The sequence below is a fragment of the Nematostella vectensis genome, chromosome 3, assembly GCF_932526225.1.
Source record: "Nematostella vectensis chromosome 3, jaNemVect1.1, whole genome shotgun sequence".
Taxonomy (NCBI): Eukaryota; Metazoa; Cnidaria; class Anthozoa; order Actiniaria; family Edwardsiidae; genus Nematostella; species Nematostella vectensis.
Window position 1 is genome coordinate 7,272,183 of NC_064036.1, and position 23,867 is coordinate 7,296,049.

Consider the following 23,867-nt stretch of genomic DNA (forward strand, 5'->3'; position numbering starts at 1 on the left):
GGAGCGTGGTGCGTACCTTTTCCGGCACGTAGAAGTAACCCGTGGGGGGTAGGGAGGGGGACGCTGGTCTCTGGGTTGGCGTCAGCTCCTCTTTTTCTAACGCGTTTTGATAAACGAGTTAGAACAAGGATAAAATGGTCAAATTTTAAACTTAATCTAATTTTTGGAGAAGATGTAAGATGACCTTATGCATGGCTAAAACTAGATACGCGCAGTAAATTAAGCGATCCATGAAAGCAATCGGTGCAGTTCGTGGTGGTGTAATTACCATAGACATATTGGCTATACTACTCATACGTTAACAGGTCTACATGGATAACTGAAAGAGAAATAAATTATACAAAGCACGCACATGCTCAGCATAACACAAATGCAGTATTGAAAGTGAAAATACCCACAAAGGCTGATAAGTTTTCAAGGGAAAAGAATGTTTCACTTTCGCAATTAGCTCTTTATAAAGTGATCTTGTATGGGGAGGCAACAACAGCAAGTTTTACAAGAAACTGCAGCCCACAAGGTAAATACCCTTTCATTAATCTATCAAATGCGCGAACAGAAAAAACAGTAGCCTTTTGCTTGGCGCAAAATGTGCTGTTCGTACACCATTTGACGATGTTTCCGAGCGGACTCTGGCCGTTCCTTAGCTTAGCGATGTCAGCATATGTTTTTATACCGACAGTGATAAACTTTGAAACTTAATGGATTTTCCACGAGATATAAACCCAGTCAGAAATCTGACCTATTTGTTTGAGGACTGATTTCTTTTACCTTTGACTGGGTACAGTCTTATTTAAGAAATCATTTCATAGGATTTTTGGATCCACTGGTGGCAAAGCTAAAGCTTGGAGCAGAAACAGATCTTCCCAAAATGTAGATCCTAAAAGGCTGTAACTCGCAGTTTTTTCCTTTTTTTGCGAATTCTGGTATCAGGTAGTTCGATGGTATACCATTTACAGTCAACCTTCACCTTAGTGAAACCATGTTATACGGACAGAAATTTAGAATTCAAAGAAATGACTGAGAAGTATTTTCCTTTATTACGGACAAACTGCTATTGTGGAGATCTCGTTATTACGGACAGAAATACAGAATACAAAATAACTGAAAGGCATTTCCCTTTATTACGGACATCTTTCTGTTAAGGACAACCCTTGATTAAGGGCAGAAAAACAATCTGACTGAGAAGTGTTCCCTTTATTACGGACTCACGCTTCCACTGATACTTAATTTTGATTTCTAGTTTGACTGTTGTCGGAATATGTCATAAAAGTGTTGTATTAATCCAGTTGTTTAGCTTGTTCTCTTGTGTGATTCGATTATGGTTTTATAATGTGTGTGTATAAAAAGAAACGTTTACACCACCTTCACAATGCTAGCAAAAAAATAAATCAACGAATGCTTAATTGTGTAAGACACAACTTTAAATAAAAAAGAAAACAGCCTTAGGAAGCGCTAAAGGTTATTGATGATGGAAATTTATTTTCAATTATTGCATGTTGCTATAAGCGGCTCTATTGGAGGTAATGGTAAATAATTTTTGGCGAAAAGCCGCCTTTGTTTACGCAGCAGAAAGCCTAAAAAGGCCGATTCTGGATTCACCTGCACGAGCTTGCCCCAAGCACCAATACAACACAAGCAAAAAAAACGAGTCCCTGAAAGAAGAAAAGCCACATGATTATACGATGCCAGATGAATTTGCTCTGCTGCGAAGCTGCTAGGCTTTCTTGTACAAAATGCAAATAAAACTGCAAACTAACTTCCGGTACTCCAAAGCATTTCACTTCCGGTGTCACCACGTGTTATCTCTGCCAATCGCTGAAACAAAAACATAGCCATGTTTGTTGAACAAAAAACATAAAGCCGAGAACTTTAAAAGCCATTTGTGGTGATGTTTGAATGCGATTTAAAGTGAGAAGATCTTTTAGCAAACTGCCGATGCCGGCCGGCAGGTTCTTTATCATTTACAGTTTTTTCAAAGATAAAAAACTTCAATTTTTAAGGATTCTTAAAACAAGTGCTTTGAGCGCTCATTGGCTATGCGATATAGGCAGGTGATGCGCTTGTAGTTAAGATAACATTTTCTCTAAGCAAAGCACTAAATTTTCTATATAAAAAACTGGGAACTTTGAGCTCCTGCTAATATCATAACGAATGGTCATACTTTGTTGCCAAGGAAGTTAAAAAGTGTCACTTCGCGCCCTATATGGAAAAATTACTTGTTAAGACAGCGTATTAATTTTTTACTGTCACTGATAGCAAGAAAAATAGAGGGAGTGCTTATAGCTCAATGAAAATAGAGCTATCGAATTAATAAGAAGATAGATTAATATATCTTAAAAACAATTATGATTTAGAAAACTAGATTGCGAAAAAAAACATGATTCACGAACGAAACTCTCTCTTTTGAAAGCAAAGAAAAAGTATTTCTTTGTATCGAAACTAGGCAACAAAACGTGTCGAAACTATAGCAATCAGTTTAACAAAGCTATAAGAACAATACCCTCAGCGGGAGAAGCCCTTTTACGAGGGTAGAACTGATTCAATATTTGGTTTGACTGATTTGCCCGTCTATGGTTCTTGTGCTGTCTGACGGCAGGGCTGGAAAGCGGGAAAGACGTTATTACAAGCCGGGCTATCAATTATTTTACGATTCAATTTCACAACAATGACAAGGTCCTGTTTAAGATTCTAATTAATAGAATTGCCAGTGAATTGCAGATATGGCACGAACTGCGATTCAATTTGTAAAACAATCGAGAGGTAACTGTTTTCGGCTTATGGGGGAAAATAACAAAAAGTATTCCAAGTGAAAGACCCGGAAAGGATATAGTTAAGTGGGTTTCGGGCTACAATAATTTGCGACATTTAATTAGATGTAATAAATTTTCTAAATCGCTTTTTTGATAAGTACTATGACCATCCTATTTGAGAGATGGGAAATATATCTAACTCTTATACATCGTAACAATCAAAAGATCGGAGTTTAACATCGATATGTCAAAAAGTCTAGATAGTAATAAAATACGGAATTAATAGAAAATTTAATTGGACAAACTGTTATTATGGAAACTTTTTAACACTTCATGTTTCCTGCGCACTCCAGATGGCTTTAGCCTTTTTCAGTACCAGCTTTTCACAACAGCACAACAATCCATCCACAGTTTCTAAGGAAAAGCTGACCACCAGCAAAAATGTGCGAGCGAAATTAAAACAAGTATTTTCCCAAAGCAGGCTCTCGCAGCTGCGTAATACAGTACCCACGTGGGTTCAACTTTAGGGAGAAACAAGCGATACATTGATATTGCAGTGGGAACGTGGGCTTGAGTACAAGGATGAAAAAGGCTGTTGTAAACATCAGTCTTTGGCCATTTATAGCCTTCTTTGCGGTTTTATGGTACTATAACGAGCGCAAAACAGGGTTTAATAATAAACAATAACAAAGGCAGCTGTGCAAAGCGGGGACCTCTCTCCTAGTCTTTCTCTGTAGTATTCTAGCGAGTAGTACTCATGAAACTTTAATACCAGTTCGTGTCTAAGAAAGCTAGTTTTCTCCATAGAGACCTGCCATTTAGCACACAAAGCAAAGCGCTTCAGGCAACTAAAAGCTACTTTTTGATATTACCAAAGTAATCGGCCCCCTTTTTTATTGCTAGGTAACGAAGACTTTTTACGCAGGAACGTTAAAAAAAACTATCCCCTTTCCAGTCGTGTCAATCTGGCCTTTATCTGTTATAATCTCTCCTAACCGCGAACGTACTCTTGACTGCAATCGTCACAATTTTGCTATTTCTTCTACGCGAAAAAATATAATACAAATACGTATTCCTAAACCCTCGCGCGAAAACGATACAGTCTTGAGAAAAATGCAGAACGAATCGGTGACTTGGTGAGACTGTTTTACACTCACTCCATTACCTTTATGTCACTGGTTCGTCAGTCATAAAAGACTCATTGTGATTGGTCGAGAGCTGACTCAATTTAATGGTTAGGCAAGAAAAGACGGCCTCTGATTGGCCGAGGAAGGCTGTGTTTATAATTCATTGTGTTGGCGCCGGTCTACAGGTGCACACACGGTAATTGTAATATTGGTAATTTATAGTGAGCGCCAGAAGAGAACTTTTCATTCGTGAGTTTGTCCCTAAACCAAGTGGACTAGATCATACCGAGAGAAGAAACGAATCTACACGATTGAAAAAATTATAGCCTTCTTCCGAAAACCTATAAAGGTTTTAAAGTAAGTACGCTGCCGTGGCGCAAATACGAGGGCTTATTTTGGTCGCGCGTGGAGAGAGTTTGGGATAAATTGACTTCTCGGAGAGTTCGCTAGCGCCGGGCTTAGCCGGGTCTGACGGTGCCATGCGGGGAATTGATGCTGTTTCTTTTCTTCGTAGATAAAATAATGTCTAGTAGAGAAAATGTACCAAGAGCAGGCACAGATGACTACAGAACACGGCTACTGAAGAACTGCGTACGAAGCTATAAGAGGAAAATAAAGATGATGGAATATTCACGGTTGCGCTCGCTAGTTCCGTCCGTGGCTAGTAAATCGCGTGTATCTAAGGTAGGTTTTGTACCGGTAATCTTACGTATACAATTGCAGGAAAAGCAGTGCGCTAAAAGTTCTATTCTCTGCTCTAGATCCAAGTTATCGAAGAAGCTATCAAATACATCGCGCAGCTTCAAGACGCGCTAAGAACGCAGCCCGATAGCAGTAGCCGAGGTAAGCGCCGCTACATCTCGCTCCCGGAAGAAAAAGGCGGGAGTTTAGGATTCGAGTTGACGGTATATGCTTTGCATTATTTCAGGCGAGAGCTCCAACTCCAATACAGAGTCGGCAACGGTGGAAAAGCCTCGATCAAGCGTTCGGGAGAAGCGTCAGCGAATCGCCTCATATATGATTAAAAGGCAAAGACATACGCCAAGAACTCGGCCGAAATTCACAGGTAAGTAAGAGCTGGAGCGGGCTTCTGGGTTAGTGTTTGTATTCTCGCAGTGTATGGCGGTCAAGGGGGCTAGGCTCGAGCGGGGAAGTACAGAAACCGTCGCGTAAGAGAGAAAATTCGACGGGAAAATTTTTCTAGGGCTTGTCCTCTCATCCGGTTAGTTCGAGCTAGCTGCAGCTGCAATGGGTGAAAACAACATATGTTCCGTGCGCGGAACTCACCACCTGGCTGTTGGAAACAACGCTAAGCGAACTGAGTTAGATCGGGATATTTCTCGCCTAAAAGCGGCAAGGATCTATACATAAAATAGCCTGGATGCACTATAATGCCTGTGTCTTTGTTCGCAGCGGATTTTAAAAAGTTTTGCAGAGTTTTTGCATCTCTCTGGTCTCGTCTCCAAGCGACCAAAACGCTCTTCGAAAAGATCTCAATATGCCAGTATTGCATTTTATTATGGCCCTTAAAGTGATTTAAACAGAATCTACAATTCATTTTGTCAATGGGTATATAAAGTTTGTGGTGAATAGAAGGGACAGGATATATTTTTTAAGCGAAAGTAGCGCGAGTAGGATCGAGCGGCAATCGAGCTATCGATTGCAAACACTTGCACACAGAGTATAGAAAGCTCGAGTGGATGATTTTGCCAACTAGATTACGGAGAAATGAATACAGAGTGACATTACAAATAGCGCAAAGAGGGGACGTTGGGTTAAACGTATAATTTTAGCATTTATTGCACATTATGATATTTGACAGATAAACACTGTTCTTAGATTGTTTGCTTTCATGGAGATTTACGCGTTTCTGATTGCCTTATTTCTTTGTCATCCGCAGCATCTATGACAAATGAAAGAAAGGACACCAGTTCTTGAACACATGCATTATTGCATATTAAATGGCCACGAAAATCTGCTGGAGCGACACTAGGACCGAACTCAAATAAATTCTGGCAGGATAATTGCAGGCGTACACGTGAGATTGGTCTGCGTGGTGACGAGAATGGTGGTTGGGTAAAATGCCCATGGCGCCCCGTGATACGGGACGAACCACCGAGAACTCCAAGAAGAAAAGACTTTTGAGAAAAAAAAAACCACCCAAAACAGTACTTTGGACAACGACAGAATGCAATAGCCAAAATCAATTGTAAATAGTCTGATAAGTGCACAATTAGACAGCAATAGTTTTGATTATTTTTGAAAGAATACCTAGGTGTTGTGAGGTATCTTTAAAGCGCGCTCACAACAATAAAAAACAAGTATTGAAAAAATACTTGGCTTTTCAAGGGGCCTGCGCTCCAAACAAAGAGAATGCTCTTCTGAAGTAAGTCAACGCGCTATTGTATCATCTAGGTGTCTTTTTTTAGAATATGAGAACTCTAATAGAACAATTGCGCGAAATTCTAACCAATAAAAACATTATTCACGAGTCGAAAATGAGTCGTAAATTGCATTAGCCACAACCCTCAAACGAGGAAAGATTTCGCCCCTGGTTCGATTCCTTGAGGAGGGATTTTTCATCAAAATATGCACTTCGACATCCCTTGTTCCAATTGAATAATCCCTAGAATTACATGCGATCAGCTTTTCAAACATTCGCAGTTGGACATCATCAAAATAAATCAAACGTCTTTCTTATTTTTGTGTCTAAGACGCTTGTGAATCGGTAAATATAGCTGGGACTTAGACATGAGCGAGATGTAGTCACTAGGTGATGGTCGTCTTATTAGAAAGTAATGTTAAGGCAATTAGGACGCCGGGAAACATTCACTAGCTAGGACAATTGCTCTTTTTTTCCATTTGTTTCGCCTTTATTTTGAAAGGCGACAAACTACCAATCGCGCCATTCGCAGGGAAATGAGAAATATAAATCAAATTAATTTGGGTGCGAGGTGAAAAAGCCGTGATTGGAGCATACAAAAGAGCCATAAGAATTTTGGATGCAAATTCTGACTAAAATACATCCTTTAAGCATAAAATCTTTAAGCGATCGAGGATTCTTTTAGTAAAAATCCTTGAAAACTGTACGAGATATTCGGTAGATGCGTGTTTTTTCACTCGTAGCGACAGGAAGGAGTGATAGACCAAAGGCAGATGTTCCCTAGCTTTGGTGAGGCCGCTAGGAGGAAAAAAAGCCTGAGAAAAAAGCAAAGTGAAAACAGACGAAAAATATTAAACGTGACACCGATTACGGGAGTGGAAATGGTTTGTTTAAATTTGCTCAAATCACTGACAATTTTGATATATAATCCTCAATCGGGTATATAGCATTTTAGAAAAGATTGAGGCAAAATGAATTTCATATGAGCTCAGAGTACAAGTCACTGACTAATCTTTTATCGGGATGTCGAGCGTGTTTCAAGACGATTGCTTGAAGTTTTACTTTTCCCCCTTTTCACTATATCCTAAAACATATTATTATTTCAACAGCGATGCCATTATATTCGCCTCTCTTAAAATAGTTACAAGTACAAGAGGGGTCTTTGTATCTACGAAGAGAAAGTATCTTTACAACAAATGCGAGTGCGTCCATTTTATGACACAAGTGCGGTCATAGCTAACCGCCTTTCTAAATGAAAAAATTGCCATCTATATTGCATCAGTGAAAAAAATTAACGGAGGATTGTGATTAAAAGGGGGAGTGTGAGGCTTAGCTAAACCTAGAGTCATAAGGGCGAAAACGAAAAACACGCAAGGGTCATGAAGAATATTCGTGCAGCTAGATCGATCATAGAACGCACCAAGTGCGACACTTAACACGTGGTTGGAGCGCGAATGGAGCGCGGTTATTTCGCGACCACGGTCGCATTACGGTGTGTGATGGGCGCGGTTGTACCAGGTGCGTCGTACCTCGCACAGGGCAGTACACGGTGTAATCAATAATCGCGATCCATCCGAACATCTCTTTTGTTGTGTCTATTGCCAGTTGGTGACTAGAGCGTTACTTGTTGCTTTTTGAGAGAAAGTGCGATTTATAAACAGTTAACAAAGTGAAATGGACGCATGAAATCAGATCTATCAGACGCTCGGAGATGGGGAAGTAAACCAAACGATTTCCGATTTCGAATTAATCAGGTTTGATATCAATCGACTGTTACAATAAAAGCTTTTATAACCCAGTCAACATCGCAATTTAAATGTTCTCAAAATACTTGACACTGTTTAACAATTAACATCATGGCAGCCATTATCTCAAAAATTTTCTTTACCTTTTGACTAGCAAATCAGCACCTATTCTGAGAGTTTGGTGAAACTACGAGGAAACATTTGATTTGAATAAATGTGGGGCACTCTCTCTAATTCGGGGGTAAATATCTAAATGATATTGTTTTTGAGCAAAAGATCTATCGGTTTCATCAAGTACATATTTCTAACACGTATTGTATGCAAGAATCAACACTTACGTACCACAAGATTACCGCAAATGTACTTAAAACATGCATGTCACGCACTCTCATGACATGTGTTACACATAGGGCACGCGTGACAGGGACCTTACGCAAGCTTATCACGCTATCAGCTTGCTGATATTATACCCGCAGCGTTTAAATAATGATGCATGCAATGATTTCGTACTACAGCGAGAGAGCAGGTGCCTTTCTAAGTCACGCATTCCTCTTTCAAGGTTAGATATGTCACGCACTATTAAAAAAGGGAATAATACGTTTTCTCTCTCACTCAAAGGATATGTGTGTCACAACAGGGTATGTGACGCGAGTATCAGTGTCACGCATGCTATTGGCACATTGCATGTGTGACATTGTCACGTGAGTATCGAGGTGTCACGCGTTCCATTGGTAAATGATGCACTGAAATGCACGTGTGACATTTTCACGTAAGTATCGAGGTGTCACGCGTTCCATTGGTAAATGATGCACTGAAATGCACGTGTGACATTGTCACGTGAGTATCGAGGTGTCACGCGTTCCATTGGAATATGATGCACCAAAAGACACGTGTGACATTGTCACGTAAGTATCAAGGTGTCACGCATTCTATTGGAATATGATGCACCAAAGGACACGTGTGACATTTTCACGTGAGTATCGAGGTGTCACGCGTTCCATTGGAATATGATGCACTGAAATGCATATGTGACATTGTCACGTTAGTATCGAGGTGTCACGAATTTCAATTGGTATATGATGCACTGAAATGCACTTGTGACATTGTTACGTGAGTATCAAGGTGGCACGCGTTCCATTGGTATATGATGCACCAAAGGAAGATCTACTCAAGGAAGACAACAGTTTCCAGTGGGGTTCCGGGAGCGCAGTTTCGAAGCAGTTAAAAAGAGAATCTCCGAGACACCGGTCCTCAAGTTCTTTGACCCGACAGATAGTGTTGAGCTTCAACGTGATACATCTGACAGAGGCTTGGGTGCTTGCCTGATGCAACATGGCCAGCCAGTGGCGTATGCATCACGCTCCATGACGGAAACGGAGACACACTACGCGCAGATTTAGAAGGAGATGCTTGCTATCGTCTTCGGAGTGGAGAGGTTCTAACAATGTGTCTACGGCCAACAAGTCAAGGTACAGTCAGACCATAAGCCGCTTGAAAGTATATCTAAGAAGAGCCTGATTAGCGCCCCTAAGCAACTCCAACGCATGCCGTTGATACTTCAAAAATTTTACTTGGAAGTGAGCTATAAGAAAGGTACAGAAATGGTACTGGCCGACACTCTAAGCAGAGCATATAAGGTGCCACCAACAGGAGTAGCAGAAGAGAGAGGTGAAACCGAGAAAGACACCAAGTCGATTAACATGGTAAAATATACCTTCCAGTTTCAAGCCAAACGCAGGCAGAGATCCAGCGCGCCACAGAAGCAGACGATGTGATGCGGGAGTTGAAGGCAGTGATAAGGCAAGGCTGGCCTTTGGCGAAAGACGACCTACAAGTCTGTCTCAGGGACTACTTTCCCTTTAGATATGAGCTCATCACCCTACAAAACGGGCTCATTTTCGAAGGTAAAAGACTCGTTATACCAACATCTATGAAAGACGATATGTTAGAGAAGCTGCACTCTAGCCACATTGGTATTCAAGGTTGCTTGAGGAGAGCTAGAGAGAGTATCTACTGGCCAGGTATGAATAAGGCAGTCGAAGATTACATAGCAAGGTGTGACACATGTAATGGATACCAAGCGGAGCAAGGCAAAGGACCAATGATCTGCCACGAGATACCATCCCGACTATAGGAAAAGGTAGGGATAGATATGTTTGAACTTGACAACAAAGACTTTCTTGTCACTGTTGACTATTACTCAAGTTTCTTTGAAGTTGACCGGTTAACCTCTTCGACTGCAAAAAAAAAAGAAATCGCGGAAAGATTAACGCACACTTCTCAAGGCACATACCCGACCAAGTGATCTGTGCTAATAGTCAACCCTTTGCATCGGAGGATTTCCTAGAGTTTTCAAATCACTACACTTCGAGCATGTTACGAATTCTCCGACTTACGCTCAATCTAATGTCAACGTAGAAAATGCCGTTAACACAGCCAAGAAGCTGATGAGGAAAGATTTCGAAACAAAAAGTGACCCCTACATGGCTCTGCTCGACTCCATCAGAATGTCTTAACTCATCGCCAGCGCAGAGAATCTTTGGTCGGAGAACCAAAACGCTGTTGATAGCGTCGACACGACTGTTTAACCCTAAGATTCCAGATAATGTCGAGCAAAAGATCATAGGGCAGAAGGCTAAGCAAAGCGACTATTACAACAGAAGCGCAAAGGAGTTAGAGGAACTGCAGCCTGGTGATGTTGTGCGCGTAGAGTCCCCAAGAGGAATTGGCAGAGGAAAATCCTGGACCAAAGCACACGTGGAAAGAAAGGTGGACATAAAATCTTACAATGTACGCACTGAGGATGGCAGAAAGTTCCGCAGAAACAGACGGCATCTTCGCCGAACTCAAAGGATATGAAACCTCCAACGGATGAACCGTTACAACTATCACAAGAATGACTTCTGCCTCCTTCTCCGCCAACAGGGCTACCGCAACCAAAAATAAGTGAGACCCCGAGGGAATACACCAGAAGCAGCCTCCAGCGACGCAAGGGATAGCAAGTGCCCCTGTCGTCACGCGAAGTGGAAGGGTTGTTAAGCTGCCAGTTCGATTTCAGTAATTGTCATTTAGAACATTGAGCGTTTTCTTTTTATTCGTATAAAGCATTTATTCGAGTTTTGTTACGTGACGTTATTTGTTGAACCACTCTCATTAATTGAGTGATTAGTTGTGTAATTAAGCTGACACAATCATATTGTAATTGGACCCGGAGTTCGGGGTGTGTACTTAGACTCAATTACATTAAAAGGAGCTCAGAAATAACCCAAACCTTTAGCTCTCTTTCTTGCCTTCTTACGTCTCCTACGACCACGTTACATTTGTTTCTGTGTGATTCGATTTTCCCGTAAGCCTTGAGCCTGTGGGGTTTATTTTGGTATATAAAAAAAATGTGAGTGCGTACATGCAATATTTCTTTCCCATGCAATATTTGCAGTTTTTGGGTCTCGTTTTTTAGTTCTCTGCACCCTCCTATCCCCATCAAATTTCTTGGTCCGTCATTTGACTGGGATGCCTAGTTTATACCATGCAGGCCCCTGATCAAGCTAATACCATACCAGTAGACAGTCCGTGATCAAACCGGGTCCATATCAACAGGAGGCCCCTGATCAAGCTAATACCATACCAGTAGAGAGTCCGTGATCAAACCGGGTCCATATCAACAGAAGGCCCCTGATCAAGCTAATGCCATACCAGTACACAGTCCGTGATCAAACCGGGTCCATATCAACAGGAGGCTCCTGATCAAGCTAATACCATACCAGTAGACAATCCGTGATCAAACCGGGTCCATATCAACAGGAGGCCCCTGATTAAGCCTGGCCCATACCAGTAGAATGTTCCTGGACATCCCTAGTCCATACCTAGTAGGCCCCTGATCAAGCTAATACCATACCAGTAGACAATCCGTGATTAAACCGGGTCCATATCAACAGGAGGCCCCTGATTAAGCCTGGCCCATACCAGTAGAAGGTTCCTGGACATCCCTAGTCCATACCTAGTAGGCCCCTGATCAAGCTAATACCATACCAGTAGACAGTCCGTGATCAAACCGGGTCCATATCAACAGGAGGCCCCTGATTAAGCCTGGCCCATACCAGTAGAAGGTTCCTGGACATCCCTAGTCCATACCTAGTAGGTCCCTGATTAAGCCAAGGCCATACCAGTAAACAGTCCGTGATCAAACCGGGTCCATATCAACAGGAGAGAGGTTTCCGGATAAAGCCTGGTCCATACCAATAGAAGGTCCCTGATTAAAAACTGGTCCATACCAGAAGAAGGTCCCTGATCAAGCCTGGTCCACACCAGTAGAAGGTCCCTGATCAAGCCTGGTCCATACCAATGGAAGGTCCCTGATCAAGCCTGGTCCATACCTAGTAGGTCCCTGATCAAGCCTGGTCCATACAAAAAAAGGTCCCTGATTAAGGCTTGTCTTTTCCACTAGAAAGTCCCTGATCACGCCTGCTCCATGCCAATAGAAGTTCCCCAATTAAGCTTGGTCCTACTAGTAGAAGGTTCCTGATCAAGCCTGGTCCATACCTAGTAGAAGGTTCCTGATCATGCCTATTCCATACTTAGAAGGTCCCTGATCAAGCCTGGTCCATACCAATAGGTGATTTTATTGGTACAACTTTTACCACTTTGTGGAAAATCGTGCTCAACTTGGATTGATTATGATTTCGCTGTATTATTTATTTGCAACGCTTGCACGGGTACCCCAAGCTCACATTGTGTGATCACACTACTCTTAGTTTTTAGTAAACATATAGAGTTAAAGTGCCTTGCGTTAATTCTACTTTGAGCTAAAATCTAGAAAAATCTCAATAATATTCGTAATGATTGTTGTGTCTTCAATGTAGTGTGGATTAAATTCTAAACTATTTGTTGAGAGCTACGCTGTGGCGTTTCCCCCATACATGAAAAGGTAGCACATCCTGGCTGGCTGGCAGTCCTACAAGCTGAACTAATTTGCTTCTAGCTCGCTAGGAACTCAATATTTTGGAAAAAACCTTTCGCAACATATTAGTGGGATCCTTGAAGATTTCATCAAAACCAATTTCACTTCAATATTCAAATTCTGCTCCGAAAGCACAGATTTGTTAACAAACTCGCCATACTCGTGGCGACCAGCCAGGACACACAGCTGTTGAAGATCGCGGCAAACTTCTCCCATACCCTTTCCGCTAAGAGAGTCGCTGTTACGTCGATCTGTCGCTGTTACGTCGATCTGTTGATGTTGTTGATCTAGAAAGCATATCTTTATCCACACAATAACTGTTATCTATTCTTTCAATGCCTTTCATTTATTAAGTTTTCCTTATAATAATCCTGACTGTCTGGAACTGCAAAGTGGAACGTTGCCCTCAACAGCTGCTTGTTTGATTTAAAAGTTTGTTGCACTTGTCTAACGTGATCTGTTGGTTTGGACTGACTGGCGCTGCTAACTCGACATCACCCTCTACAGCTGCTTGTTTGATTTGAAAGTTGTTTTGCTTGTCTACCGTGATCTCAATGGACTGGCCTGACTCACCATTATCCCCAACAGCTGCTTGTTTGGTCGTGACCATTGACCGTGGTTGTGACGGATTGGCGCGGCTCTTACTACCAACAGCGTTGTGATGACGACATCTGCAGCGCAATATGCTCAAAAACTCTCGTTTGAATGTCGGGTTCATGAAAACATAAATAACGGGGTTTGCCGAACTACTGATGACCGAAAAGAACACGTAGAGTATGTAAACCCATCTCGGCATGACCCAGCGTCCTGAGATGACATCAATCACATCTATGATTAAGATGGGACCCCAGCAACACATGAACACAAGCACCGTGACAACTAAAGTCTTCGTCACTTTGATCTCTGCAGGGCTGATGGTGGTGTTGGCTTGAAAAAGGTTGGCCTTGTGTTTACGCACCGCGAGATAGACGCGTAGATAACAGTAGCCGATGAGAAGGGCAGGAATACCGATATAAGTTGCGACTATAAATGCTGTTATGGAGCCACTGGCTAAACTCATGTAACAGAACGCTTTGGCTGGGATAAAAACGAATTCGTGTCCTGATGCGAGGTAAAGGACGGGTGCAAACATCGCTAAGATCCACGTTAACGAGATGACACAGATCGTATTCCTAAGACTAAAGACTTGTGGGTACATTCTGGGTTTCACGACTCGGTAGAAGCGATTCAGCGCCATGCATCCGAGGGTTTGCGTCGACTGCGTCGCCATCATTATCGATATGAAACCTTGATACTGGCAGGTTGTAAAGGAGAACGGCCACTCGCGACTTGACAGAGCACCTGTACCTAGCGGAAAAACGTTAGAAATAGAGAAAGTAAAGTCGGACGCAGCGAGCGAAGCGATTAAAAGGTTAGTTGGCGTCCAGAGATTCTTGTTTCGGTATAAAATCAGTAGGGTTAGGAGATTTCCCACTAGTGTGATTAAAGATAAGCATCCCCATGATGTGGCGACTATGACAATTTCTGCGGTACTTCTTGACGCAAAATCTTTTACCATTGAATCAAGCAGGGTAACAGATCTCGACAGGTTAGTCATTCTGTCCATGGTTGTCAAACTAAACGCAGACCAGGCTAGTGTTCGGTCTTGCCTCAACTGGCGATAATTGTATATGGCTAATGTCCTTTTCAAGCTTACTCAAAGTACTGTACTGTTAACTGCAACCTTGTAGATGTAACTGTTTTAGAAAATGAAATGCTAGTTTACATAAATTAATAACTCATCAGTGCGCGGCATCGCTTGATATGACAGTGGTGTGCACTTCCTGCGATTAACAATGGTAGCACTTTATTAAAAATTTTGACTTACAACACACACAAAAAAACATCTGCTCAGGTTAGCATCTTATTTTATCCACTGCTTCAAAAAAGATTTTAGATGTTGGGGGAAGACACAATGAAAATTTTCAATATAAGATCTCATTGTTTTCTGTGAAAAAAAGGTGCCCAGTGAAATTGAAATGTCAAATAACTGCATTTGTTATCTTTACATTCCTTAGTAATATCCTACTACTCTCTGTTTTTTTTACGCATTCACTTCTAAATTTGATGACATGTTGGGATGAAAAGACCCTTGTCTTCAAGAATAATGAGTTCATTATTGACTGTTCCTGTTCTCTTCATCCTAACGTTATGAATTAGTGAAAGTGTCAACAAGTTTAGGACGGGTTTGTAACTCATTCTTATTGCTGAAATTTTTTTTATCCACGTAGAATAAGATCTTATATTGAAAATCTTTGATACCTGCGTCTTTTGTGGACAAAATAAGATGCTTGCCTGAACAGATGTTTGTGTGTGTGCTTTTTTTAGTTTTTTTTTTTTTTTTTAAATAAAGTAATATCATTGTTAATCACAGGAAGTGTGCACCACTGCCATATTAAGCGATCGGCGCCGGTGAGTTATTAATTTAGGTAAGCATAAATTTACAAACATATCGCGGCACCACTAAGGGCAAGACGAAACGCTAGCCCAGTCTGCGTTTAGTTCGACAACCATGGACAGAGGACTAACCTGTCGAGATCTGTTACTCTGCTTGATTCAATGTTAAAGGATTTTGCTTCTAGAAGTACCGCGGAAATTGTCATAGTCGCCACAGCATGGAGATGCCTATCTTTTATCGCTCTAGTGGGGAATCTTCTAACCCTACTTATCTTATACCGAAGCAAGAATCTCTGGACGCCAACGAACCTTTGCGTCCGACTTTACTTTCTCTATTTCTAACGTTCTTCCGCTAGGTACAGGTGCTCTGGCAAGTCGCGAGTGTCAAATTGACAGGAATCAGCATTTTTAACCATGTTTTCTGTAGATCATAGAGCCGGAAAACTTTAGCTCGTCTAAATATGGGCATCAATATAAGGCAATACGTACGAAGGACACTATCCGTGGGGAATATGTTTGATATGTTCGAGAAAAACAGACGGGGGTGCTCGACAGCAAAATGAATTTTAACCCTAAGGGATAGCACTAAGGGCGTGGTCAACAACAATTCTTACCCCTAAGAGATAGCACATTGGGTGTGGTCGAAAAGGGATTTTTAACCCTGAGCGATAAAAAACAATGCTCGTTTTAATTGGCTGGATCTTGTATTGTTATGTTACCCACAAAAAAGTCGAAAGTATTAACTGATCAGTTGACTTGTGGTTTATTGTAAAATACGTTTCGAGCGATTGGGCGACCATTTAGCGTGAGACACCCTAAAAGATAGAAGAATCGGAAAAAATCCTAAAACACACCCAAAGAGATGGCAGTTGGTAAGAATTTTATACCCTAAAAGATAGGTCGAGCACCCCCGTCTACTTTTCTATAGAGTCCCCCCCCCCGGGGGCCATTCTCCTTTACAGCCTGTCTTAAGGCTTAATAGCGATAATGATGACGACGGAGTCGACGCAAACCCTCGGATGCATGGCACTGAATCACACCCACAAGTCTTTAGTCTTAGGAATACGTTTTGTTTCATCTCGTTAATGTGGGTTTTAGCGATGTTTGCACCCGTCCCGTACCTCGAACCAGGACACGATTTCGTTTTATTCCAGCCAAAGCGTTCTGTTACATGAGTTTAGCCAGTGGCTCCATAAAAGCGTTTATAGTCGCAACTTATATCGGTATTCCTGCCCTTCTCATCGGCTACTGTTATCTACGCGTCTATCTCGCGGTGCGTAAACACAAGGCCTGTATCACCGCTTAATGTAACAACTGCCACTTAAAGTCCATATAACCTTTCAGAGTTGATAGACTTTGTCAATTCTTTATATTTTCAACTTCCAAATGGTATGTGGTTCGTATGGACCCTATAAAACACGCGTTCGCGCGAATAACTCAAATCTTTAATATTGAGGTATTTTGGTCAACCTTCGGAAAAAAGGCCGTGAACTGAAAGGCCCGGGTCCAGTCATTTGTGACGTAGATCGAGATGTAAACCAAATTACATGAGTAGAATCAAAAAGCCCAAACTGTCGCGATCTCGAACCAGAACAATGAATACAATACACCAAAAACTGGAAATCGACTCTGCCAAATTTTCGTCTTTAATAAGACTTCTTCAGGGCAGACTGAAGAAGGTGAATCGTTAAGCTTATTTACATCAGAATAGTGGCGCGAGACGCAAAAACATTACAACTGACAAAAACGCGCATTTTCTAGAATAGCGCGCGCTATGGATAAAAAGAATTTACACATCTCTACGTGGGTTCCTACTACAAAAAAAGTCTTCACTATTAAGACCCAGCGGGTAGATAGACTTAAGCCGATAAGCCCACTGGCCTTCCCTTTCCCTAAGCTGAGCCTCAGAGTTACACTTATCTATAAGTTGTACCATAACATTATTAAGACCTAAATGATTGCCGCAATGAAAATGTTGATAGATAAGGTCATCCTTAGCTCTTTCACTAACCGGTAAACTAGGGTGCTTATTTAACCTACTTTTATGATTATTAAAACGCTTCCTAAAACTATTGATAGTAGACCCTACCAATTGCTTGCTACACATAGAGCAAGTAATTAGATAAACAACAAAATCTGAGTTACAGTCCAAGTCAAAATTAATAACATATTTCTTATTAGTAACTGTACTGCGAAACTCCCGCCCTGTCTTAAGAAAGTTACACACCCTACACCTTTTACCGCCACTCTTACCACAACCTCTAGCCTGAGTACTATCCTCTTTAAGAGAGGAGTGCACCAACTTATCCTTTAAACTCCTAGTTTTTCTATAAGCCACCATAGGTACCTTACCAATAGCACCCCTACATCTACTAGAAGATTCTAGAACTGGCTGTAAATTACGAAGAATACCAGGTAAATTAGGTAAAGCTGGATGAAAAGTGACTACAAAAGGTACACGATCATTCTTACCTTTACGCCTGTCTTTCAATGTGTCGTCTCTAGGAATACGTCTAACCCGGTCAACTTCCCTCCCCACAAACCTGCTGTCATAACCCCTATCAACTAAATAACCTTTTAACTCTAATACCCTCTTTTCGAAAGAAGAGTCTTCCGAACATATCCTACGAATACGTAGTGCCTGCCCAAAAGGAATGCCTTTCTTACAAGCAGACGGATGACAGGACGTATGAAAAAGATATTGATGCTTATCAGTAGGCTTACTATACAGATCTGTAGATATTAACCCATCCCTAAGAGTAAGTGAAACATCCAAAAATTTACCTGACTAGTGGACCACTCAAACGTAAATTTAATAGTTCTATGTATAGAGTTCATGTGAGCCATAAACTCTCTCAGAGCGTCCTCACCTTCAGTCCAGATCATGAAAATGTCGCCGATATACCTACGCCATAAATAAGGCTTAACTGGAGAAGAGTCTATGATTTCCTTTTCAACTTTAGCCATAAAAAGATTAGCATATGATGGTGCCATTCTAGTACCTATAGCCGTACCTAATACCTGTAAATAATGCTTCTTATTAAATACTAAGTTATTATTCTCCAGGACAATGCGAGCTAAGTCCACAAGGTCCTCAGTAGGAATATAATTACCTGTTAACTTACCACGTTTGTCCAAAACGGCTTTAAGAGCCTCCAACCCCTCATCATGGGGTATGTGGGGGTAAAGCCCAACTACATCTGCTGTGACTAAGATAGCCCCCTGAGGTAAAGTTCCCATATCTCTCACTATATTAAGAAAATGTTTAGTATCCTTAATATGGGATGGTATAGATGGCACCAAATCCTTAATATGATAATCTACAAACTCAGATATCTTTTCAGTGCAAGTATCACACCCCGATATGACTGGCCTACCTGGGTTACCCTTCTTATGTATTTTAGGAAGGAGATAAAATCGGCCTGCCCTAGGCTTACCATTGATTATACAAATATAAATTACAATATAAATTATATATATTATATATAAATTATATATATTATATAAATTATAAATATAAATTACATGAGAAAACATATGCGCGCGCTAAACCGGTTACCCCGTCTTCATGTCTTCTTAGTTATTGCTGAAGAACGTTCTGTGGTTACAACTTTTACCGTCGTCTTTATATCTCCACCTGGTAGTCAAATGATTTTTTAATTTCAGGAAACAAATCTAAAAAAATTAGCAGATATTTTTTAGTCTTTGAATTGTTTTTTGCATTGTGCGCGAGCGCTGCATTCGCAATCAAGAATGGCGATATTCTCACGAGCGCCCGCTGTTTTTGAAACCTACAACAAAACGATTATTTCTTTTTTCGCATACAGTTCTCGACTTTAAATTATTCTTCGCTTGATTGTGGGTAGCATTGCAATAGAAAACAATTCGCCAATATTTTGTGGTATTGCCGTCTCTAAATTTCAAAGGATTTAAGGAAAATTCGTTGTTTAAGGTTTTCCCGCCAAAACTTTTCACTCAATTATTCACTCGATTCAATCTCCTTTCGCGCGGCCAGGAAAATTTTCAAAGATCTGTAGAAAATTCAAGTTTCAATCAAATTCAATTCCCTTTTCAGAATTTGAAAGTTTATCTATGCTTTGTTTTGGCTAGATTGATATAAGTGAAAGGTTTTAAGATCTTTAATGTAACACTAACGCTTAATGTAACAACAAATTAACGCTTTTAAAATATAATAAAACAGTTAACGCTTAATATAACAAATTTAAAACGCTTAATGTAATAACGGACTTAACGCTTAAATTAAGAACACTCGACGCTTAATGTAATAACCATGAATTTGGATATAGAATTTGGATAGATTTTGAAAGAACAATTCGCAAGACAATAGGGAAAAGTCGTCTTAGCGTTATTGGGGTGTAACGGGGGGTCATTTAGCGTTGCATTATTAATGATGTCATCACAAATACGAATATCAATATCTTGAGATACGGGAGTTGTGGGACGACCAAACTTAGGACAAGTTGTCTTGAGGTCAAGGGGGTCAACAAAATGGACACGTGACATGACGTCATCAACTACGTCATCATAACTAGCAAAAATCATATCTTGAGCTACGAGAGTTGCGACATGACCAAACTTAGGCCAAGTTTTCTTGAGGTCAAAGGGGGTCCAGCAAAATGGACAAGTGACATGACGTCATTGATTACGTCATCATAACAAGGAAAATCATATCTTGAGCTACGAGAGTTGTGACACGACCAAACTAAGGACAAGTTTTCTTGAGTTCAAAATCAGCCGAAAATCTGTCATCCCTTAGGGCCCTGTTCACCGGCAAACTTCCTGATAAACCTTGTAAGATTTCCTCTTAAATTGAGAATGAATAATGTAACGTTGTCGTAGGAGACTTTACCAGGCAAGAAAGAGAACTTAAGGTTTAGGTTATTTCTGAGCTCCTTTTACTGTTTTAATCTGTGAGCTCCTACACCCCGAACTGCGGGTATAGGAGTGATTATTATTAATCCTATTACAATATGATTGTCTCAGCTTAATCACACAATTAATCACGCAATCAATAGGAGTAGTATTACAATTAACGTCACATCTCCCTCTTCATAACAAAACTCGAATAAATGCTATATACAAATAAAAAACGTTTAAAGTTCTAATGACAATTACTGGAATCGAACGGGAGGCTTCACAACCCTTCCACTTCGCGTGACGACAGGGGCACTAGCTGTCTCTTGCGTTGCTGGGGGCTGCTCCTGTTGTACCTCCCTTGGCGTCTCCCTTGTTTGTGACTGCGGTAGCCCTTGTGGTGGAGAAGGAGGCATAAGTCGCTCTTGCGGTGGTTGTAACGGTTCATCCGTTGGAGGCTTCATATCCTCTTGAGTTCGGCGAAGATGCCGTCTGTTTCTGCGGAACACTTGGCCATCCTCAGTGCGTACATTGTGCGATCTTTTGTCCACCTTTCTTTCCACGTGTGCTTTAGTTCAGGCTTTTTCTCTGCCAATTCCTCTTGGTGGCTCTATGCGCACAACATCACCAGGCTGCAGTTCCTCTAACTCCTTTGCGCTTCTGTTGTAATAGTAGCTTTGCTTAGCCTTCTGCCCTTTTATCTTTTGCTCGACATTATATTATATTAAGCAGTCGAGTCGACGTTGGCAACAGTGTTTTGGTCTCCGACCAAAGATTCTCTGCACTGGCGATGTGTTAAGACATTCTGATGGAGTATTTCTCCAGTCGAGCAGAGCGTAGGGGTCATTCTTTGCTTCGAAAACTTTCCTCATCAGCTTCTTGGCTATTTTAACGGCATTTTCTACTTTGCCATTAGATTGAGCGTAAGTCGGAGAACTTGTAACATGCTCGAAGCTGTAGTGGTTTGACAACTCTAGAAAATGTCCCGATGCAAATGGTTGACCATTATCAGTGATCACTTGGTCTGGTATACCGTGCCTTGCGAAGTGTGCTTTAATTTTTCCGATAACTTCTTTTGCAGTCTTAGAGGTAAACCGGTCAACTTCAAAGAAACTTGAGTAATAGTCAACACTGACAAGAAAGTCTTTATTGTCAAGTTCAAACATATCTATCCCTACCTTTTCCCAAGGTCGGGATGGTATCTCGTGGCAGATCATTGGTTCTTTGCCTTGCTCCGCTTGGTATGTATTACATGTGTCACACCTTGCTATGTAATCTTCGACTGCCTTATTCATACATGGCCAGTAGATACTCTCTCTAGCTCTTCTCAAGCAACCTTGAATACCAATGTGGCTAGAGTGCAGCTTCTCTAACATATCGTCTTTCATAGATGTTGGTATAACGAGTCTTTTACCTTTGAAAATAAGCCCGTTTTGTAGGGTGAGCTCATCTCTAAAGGGAAAGTAGTCCCTGAGACAGACTTGTAGGGCGTCTTTCGCCAAAGGCCAGCCTTGCCTTATCACTGCCTTCAACTCCCGCATCACATCGTCTGCTTCTGTGGCGCGCTGGATCTCTGCCTGCGTTTGGCTTGAAACTGGAAGGTATTGTGCAATGTTAATTGACTCGGTATCTTTCTCGGTTTCACCTCTCTCTTCTGCTACTCCTGTTGGTAGCACCTTATATGCTCTGCTTAGAGTGTCGGCCAGTACCATTTCTGTACCTTGCTTATAGCTCACTTCCAAGTCAAATTTTTGAAGTCTCAAAAACATGCGTTCGAGTCGCTTAGGGGCGCTAATCAGGCTCTTCTTAAATATACTTTCAAGCGGCTTGTGGTCTGATTGTATCTTCACTTGTCGGCCGTAAACACATTGCTCGAACCTCTCCACTCCGAAGACGATAGCCAGCATCTCCTTCTCAATCTGCGCGTAGTGTGTCTCCGTTTCCGTCATGGAGCGTGATGCATACGCCACTGGCTGGCCATGTTGCATCAGGCAAGCACCCAAGCCTCTGTCATATGCATCACATTGAAGCTCAACACTATCTGTCGGGTCAAAGAACTTGAGGACCGGTGTCTCAGAGATTCTCTTTTTAACTTCTTCGAAACTGCGCTCCTGGACGGAATCCCACTGGAAACTGTTGTCTTCCTTGGGTAGATCTCTCAGTGGTGTTGTGACTTCGGATAGATTTGGCGCGAAACGTTGTAGGTAGTTGACCATACCGAGGAGTCGTTTCACATTTTGCTTGCAGGTCGGCGGCGGCATTTCCTTGATACCTTGCAGTTTTGCTGGGTCAGGCTTTAGACCATCAGAGGAGATCACGTGAACCATAAAGTCTACCTCGCTGCAACGGAGCTTCAACTTTTCTCTGTTTAACTTGACACCCTTCTCGCGGCATCGTTGAAGTAGGGCTCTCAGTTTCGCGTCATGATCAGCTATTGCTTCCGCTTCAGTGTCGCCGGCGCCAAAGATCAGTATGTCATCAAAGATGGGCATTACTCCGTCTATACCTTGAAGGGCGTTGTCTAGTCGACGTTGGAATTCTTCAGGGGCAGGGGAAATTCCAAATGGCATGCGCGTCCATCGGTATCGTGACCATGGGGTACCAAACGTGGTGAGGTAGCTACTCTCTTCGTCAATTGGACATGCCAAAAACCGTTTTTTGCATCAACGACAGTGAACACCTTTGCATTCGTGAGCTTCGCTAGCAAGTCGTCGATGACAGGTAGCGGGTATCGGTTTCTCTTGAGAGCCTTGTTCAGCGGTTTGGGATCAATGCACAAACGTATCTTACCGTTACGCTTCACAGCCACTACCATTGAAGAGACCCAGTCAGTGGGGACTTCGACTGGTACTAATATCCCCTTATCTACTAGTCTGTCCAGTTCACGTTTTAAGGGTTCTTTGAAAGCAAATGGGCCTTTACGGACAGGCAACGCCACGGGCGTTACTGTCGTGTCGACTTCAAGATGAAGCTTTCTTGTAAAACGCCATCACCTTCGAAAACATCGCCAAACTCACTAACTATATCTTGCTGAGTGGATTGGAACTCATTGACTGACAGGATATTGTCGCTGTTAATTGTCATGAGCTGAAACTGTTGGATGGCTTGCGCGCCTAGTATGGGCATGTGGCCTTCGTTCACTACTACAAACTCGAGTAATATTGCGTCCTCATTCTTTGGGATCACACTCGATCTTCACCGTTCCTATGGGTTTCAACTCAGTCTTATTAAACATTTGAAGGTTTTTTTTGGTTTTCTTTAATCTGGCGTCCGATGGGTCATTGAATATCTGGACGTATTTGTCTACAGGTAAAATATTAACTGTCGCGCCACAATCTAGTTGAAATGTAACTTGCTCATCTCTTAGTTGCATTGAAGCAAAAATCTTACGCTTACATTGCGCAGCATTGACTGCGCCCACGGATTCCACATAGAAAAAAATAATCATTACTTTCATCCGAAAATTCTTCTACCCCATGCACTGGTCTACTTCTGGGCTTTTGCCCCGGCTTTTGTGCGAACTTCGGACTCGCCGTGCACATCGAGGAACCCGAGAAGTGATTGGCGGTACCACAATCGTTGCATTGTTTCATC

The 23,867-nt window shown here is 41.7% G+C and overlaps 3 protein-coding genes across 3 annotated transcripts; 1 reads left to right on the forward strand and 2 right to left on the reverse strand.

The window, feature by feature from the left end:
* Positions 1 to 292: 292 nt before the first annotated feature.
* On the forward strand, positions 293 to 6,371 carry LOC5513658. The gene is made up of 5 exons (XM_001633819.3): positions 293 to 517; positions 4,392 to 4,561; positions 4,639 to 4,720; positions 4,806 to 4,943; positions 5,778 to 6,371. Exons 2-5 carry the CDS (start codon positions 4,400 to 4,402, stop codon positions 5,813 to 5,815), a joined length of 420 nt encoding a protein of 139 aa, XP_001633869.2. The 5' UTR covers positions 293 to 517; positions 4,392 to 4,399; the 3' UTR covers positions 5,816 to 6,371.
* Positions 6,372 to 11,137: 4,766 nt separating this feature from the next.
* On the reverse strand, positions 11,138 to 14,811 carry LOC5513659 (melatonin receptor type 1A-A). The gene is made up of 2 exons (XM_048725637.1): positions 12,612 to 14,811; positions 11,138 to 12,544 (listed from the first exon to the last, which is right to left on the reverse strand). Exon 1 carries the CDS (start codon positions 14,566 to 14,568, stop codon positions 13,369 to 13,371), a length of 1,200 nt encoding a protein of 399 aa, XP_048581594.1. The 5' UTR covers positions 14,569 to 14,811; the 3' UTR covers positions 11,138 to 12,544; positions 12,612 to 13,368.
* A 6,181-nt stretch (positions 14,812 to 20,992) lies between these two features.
* On the reverse strand, positions 20,993 to 22,843 carry LOC116601900 (uncharacterized protein K02A2.6-like). Its single transcript, XM_032362750.2, has one exon. The coding sequence runs from the start codon at positions 22,841 to 22,843 to the stop codon at positions 20,993 to 20,995; it is 1,851 nt and encodes a 616-aa protein (XP_032218641.2).
* Positions 22,844 to 23,867: the final 1,024 nt, after the last annotated feature.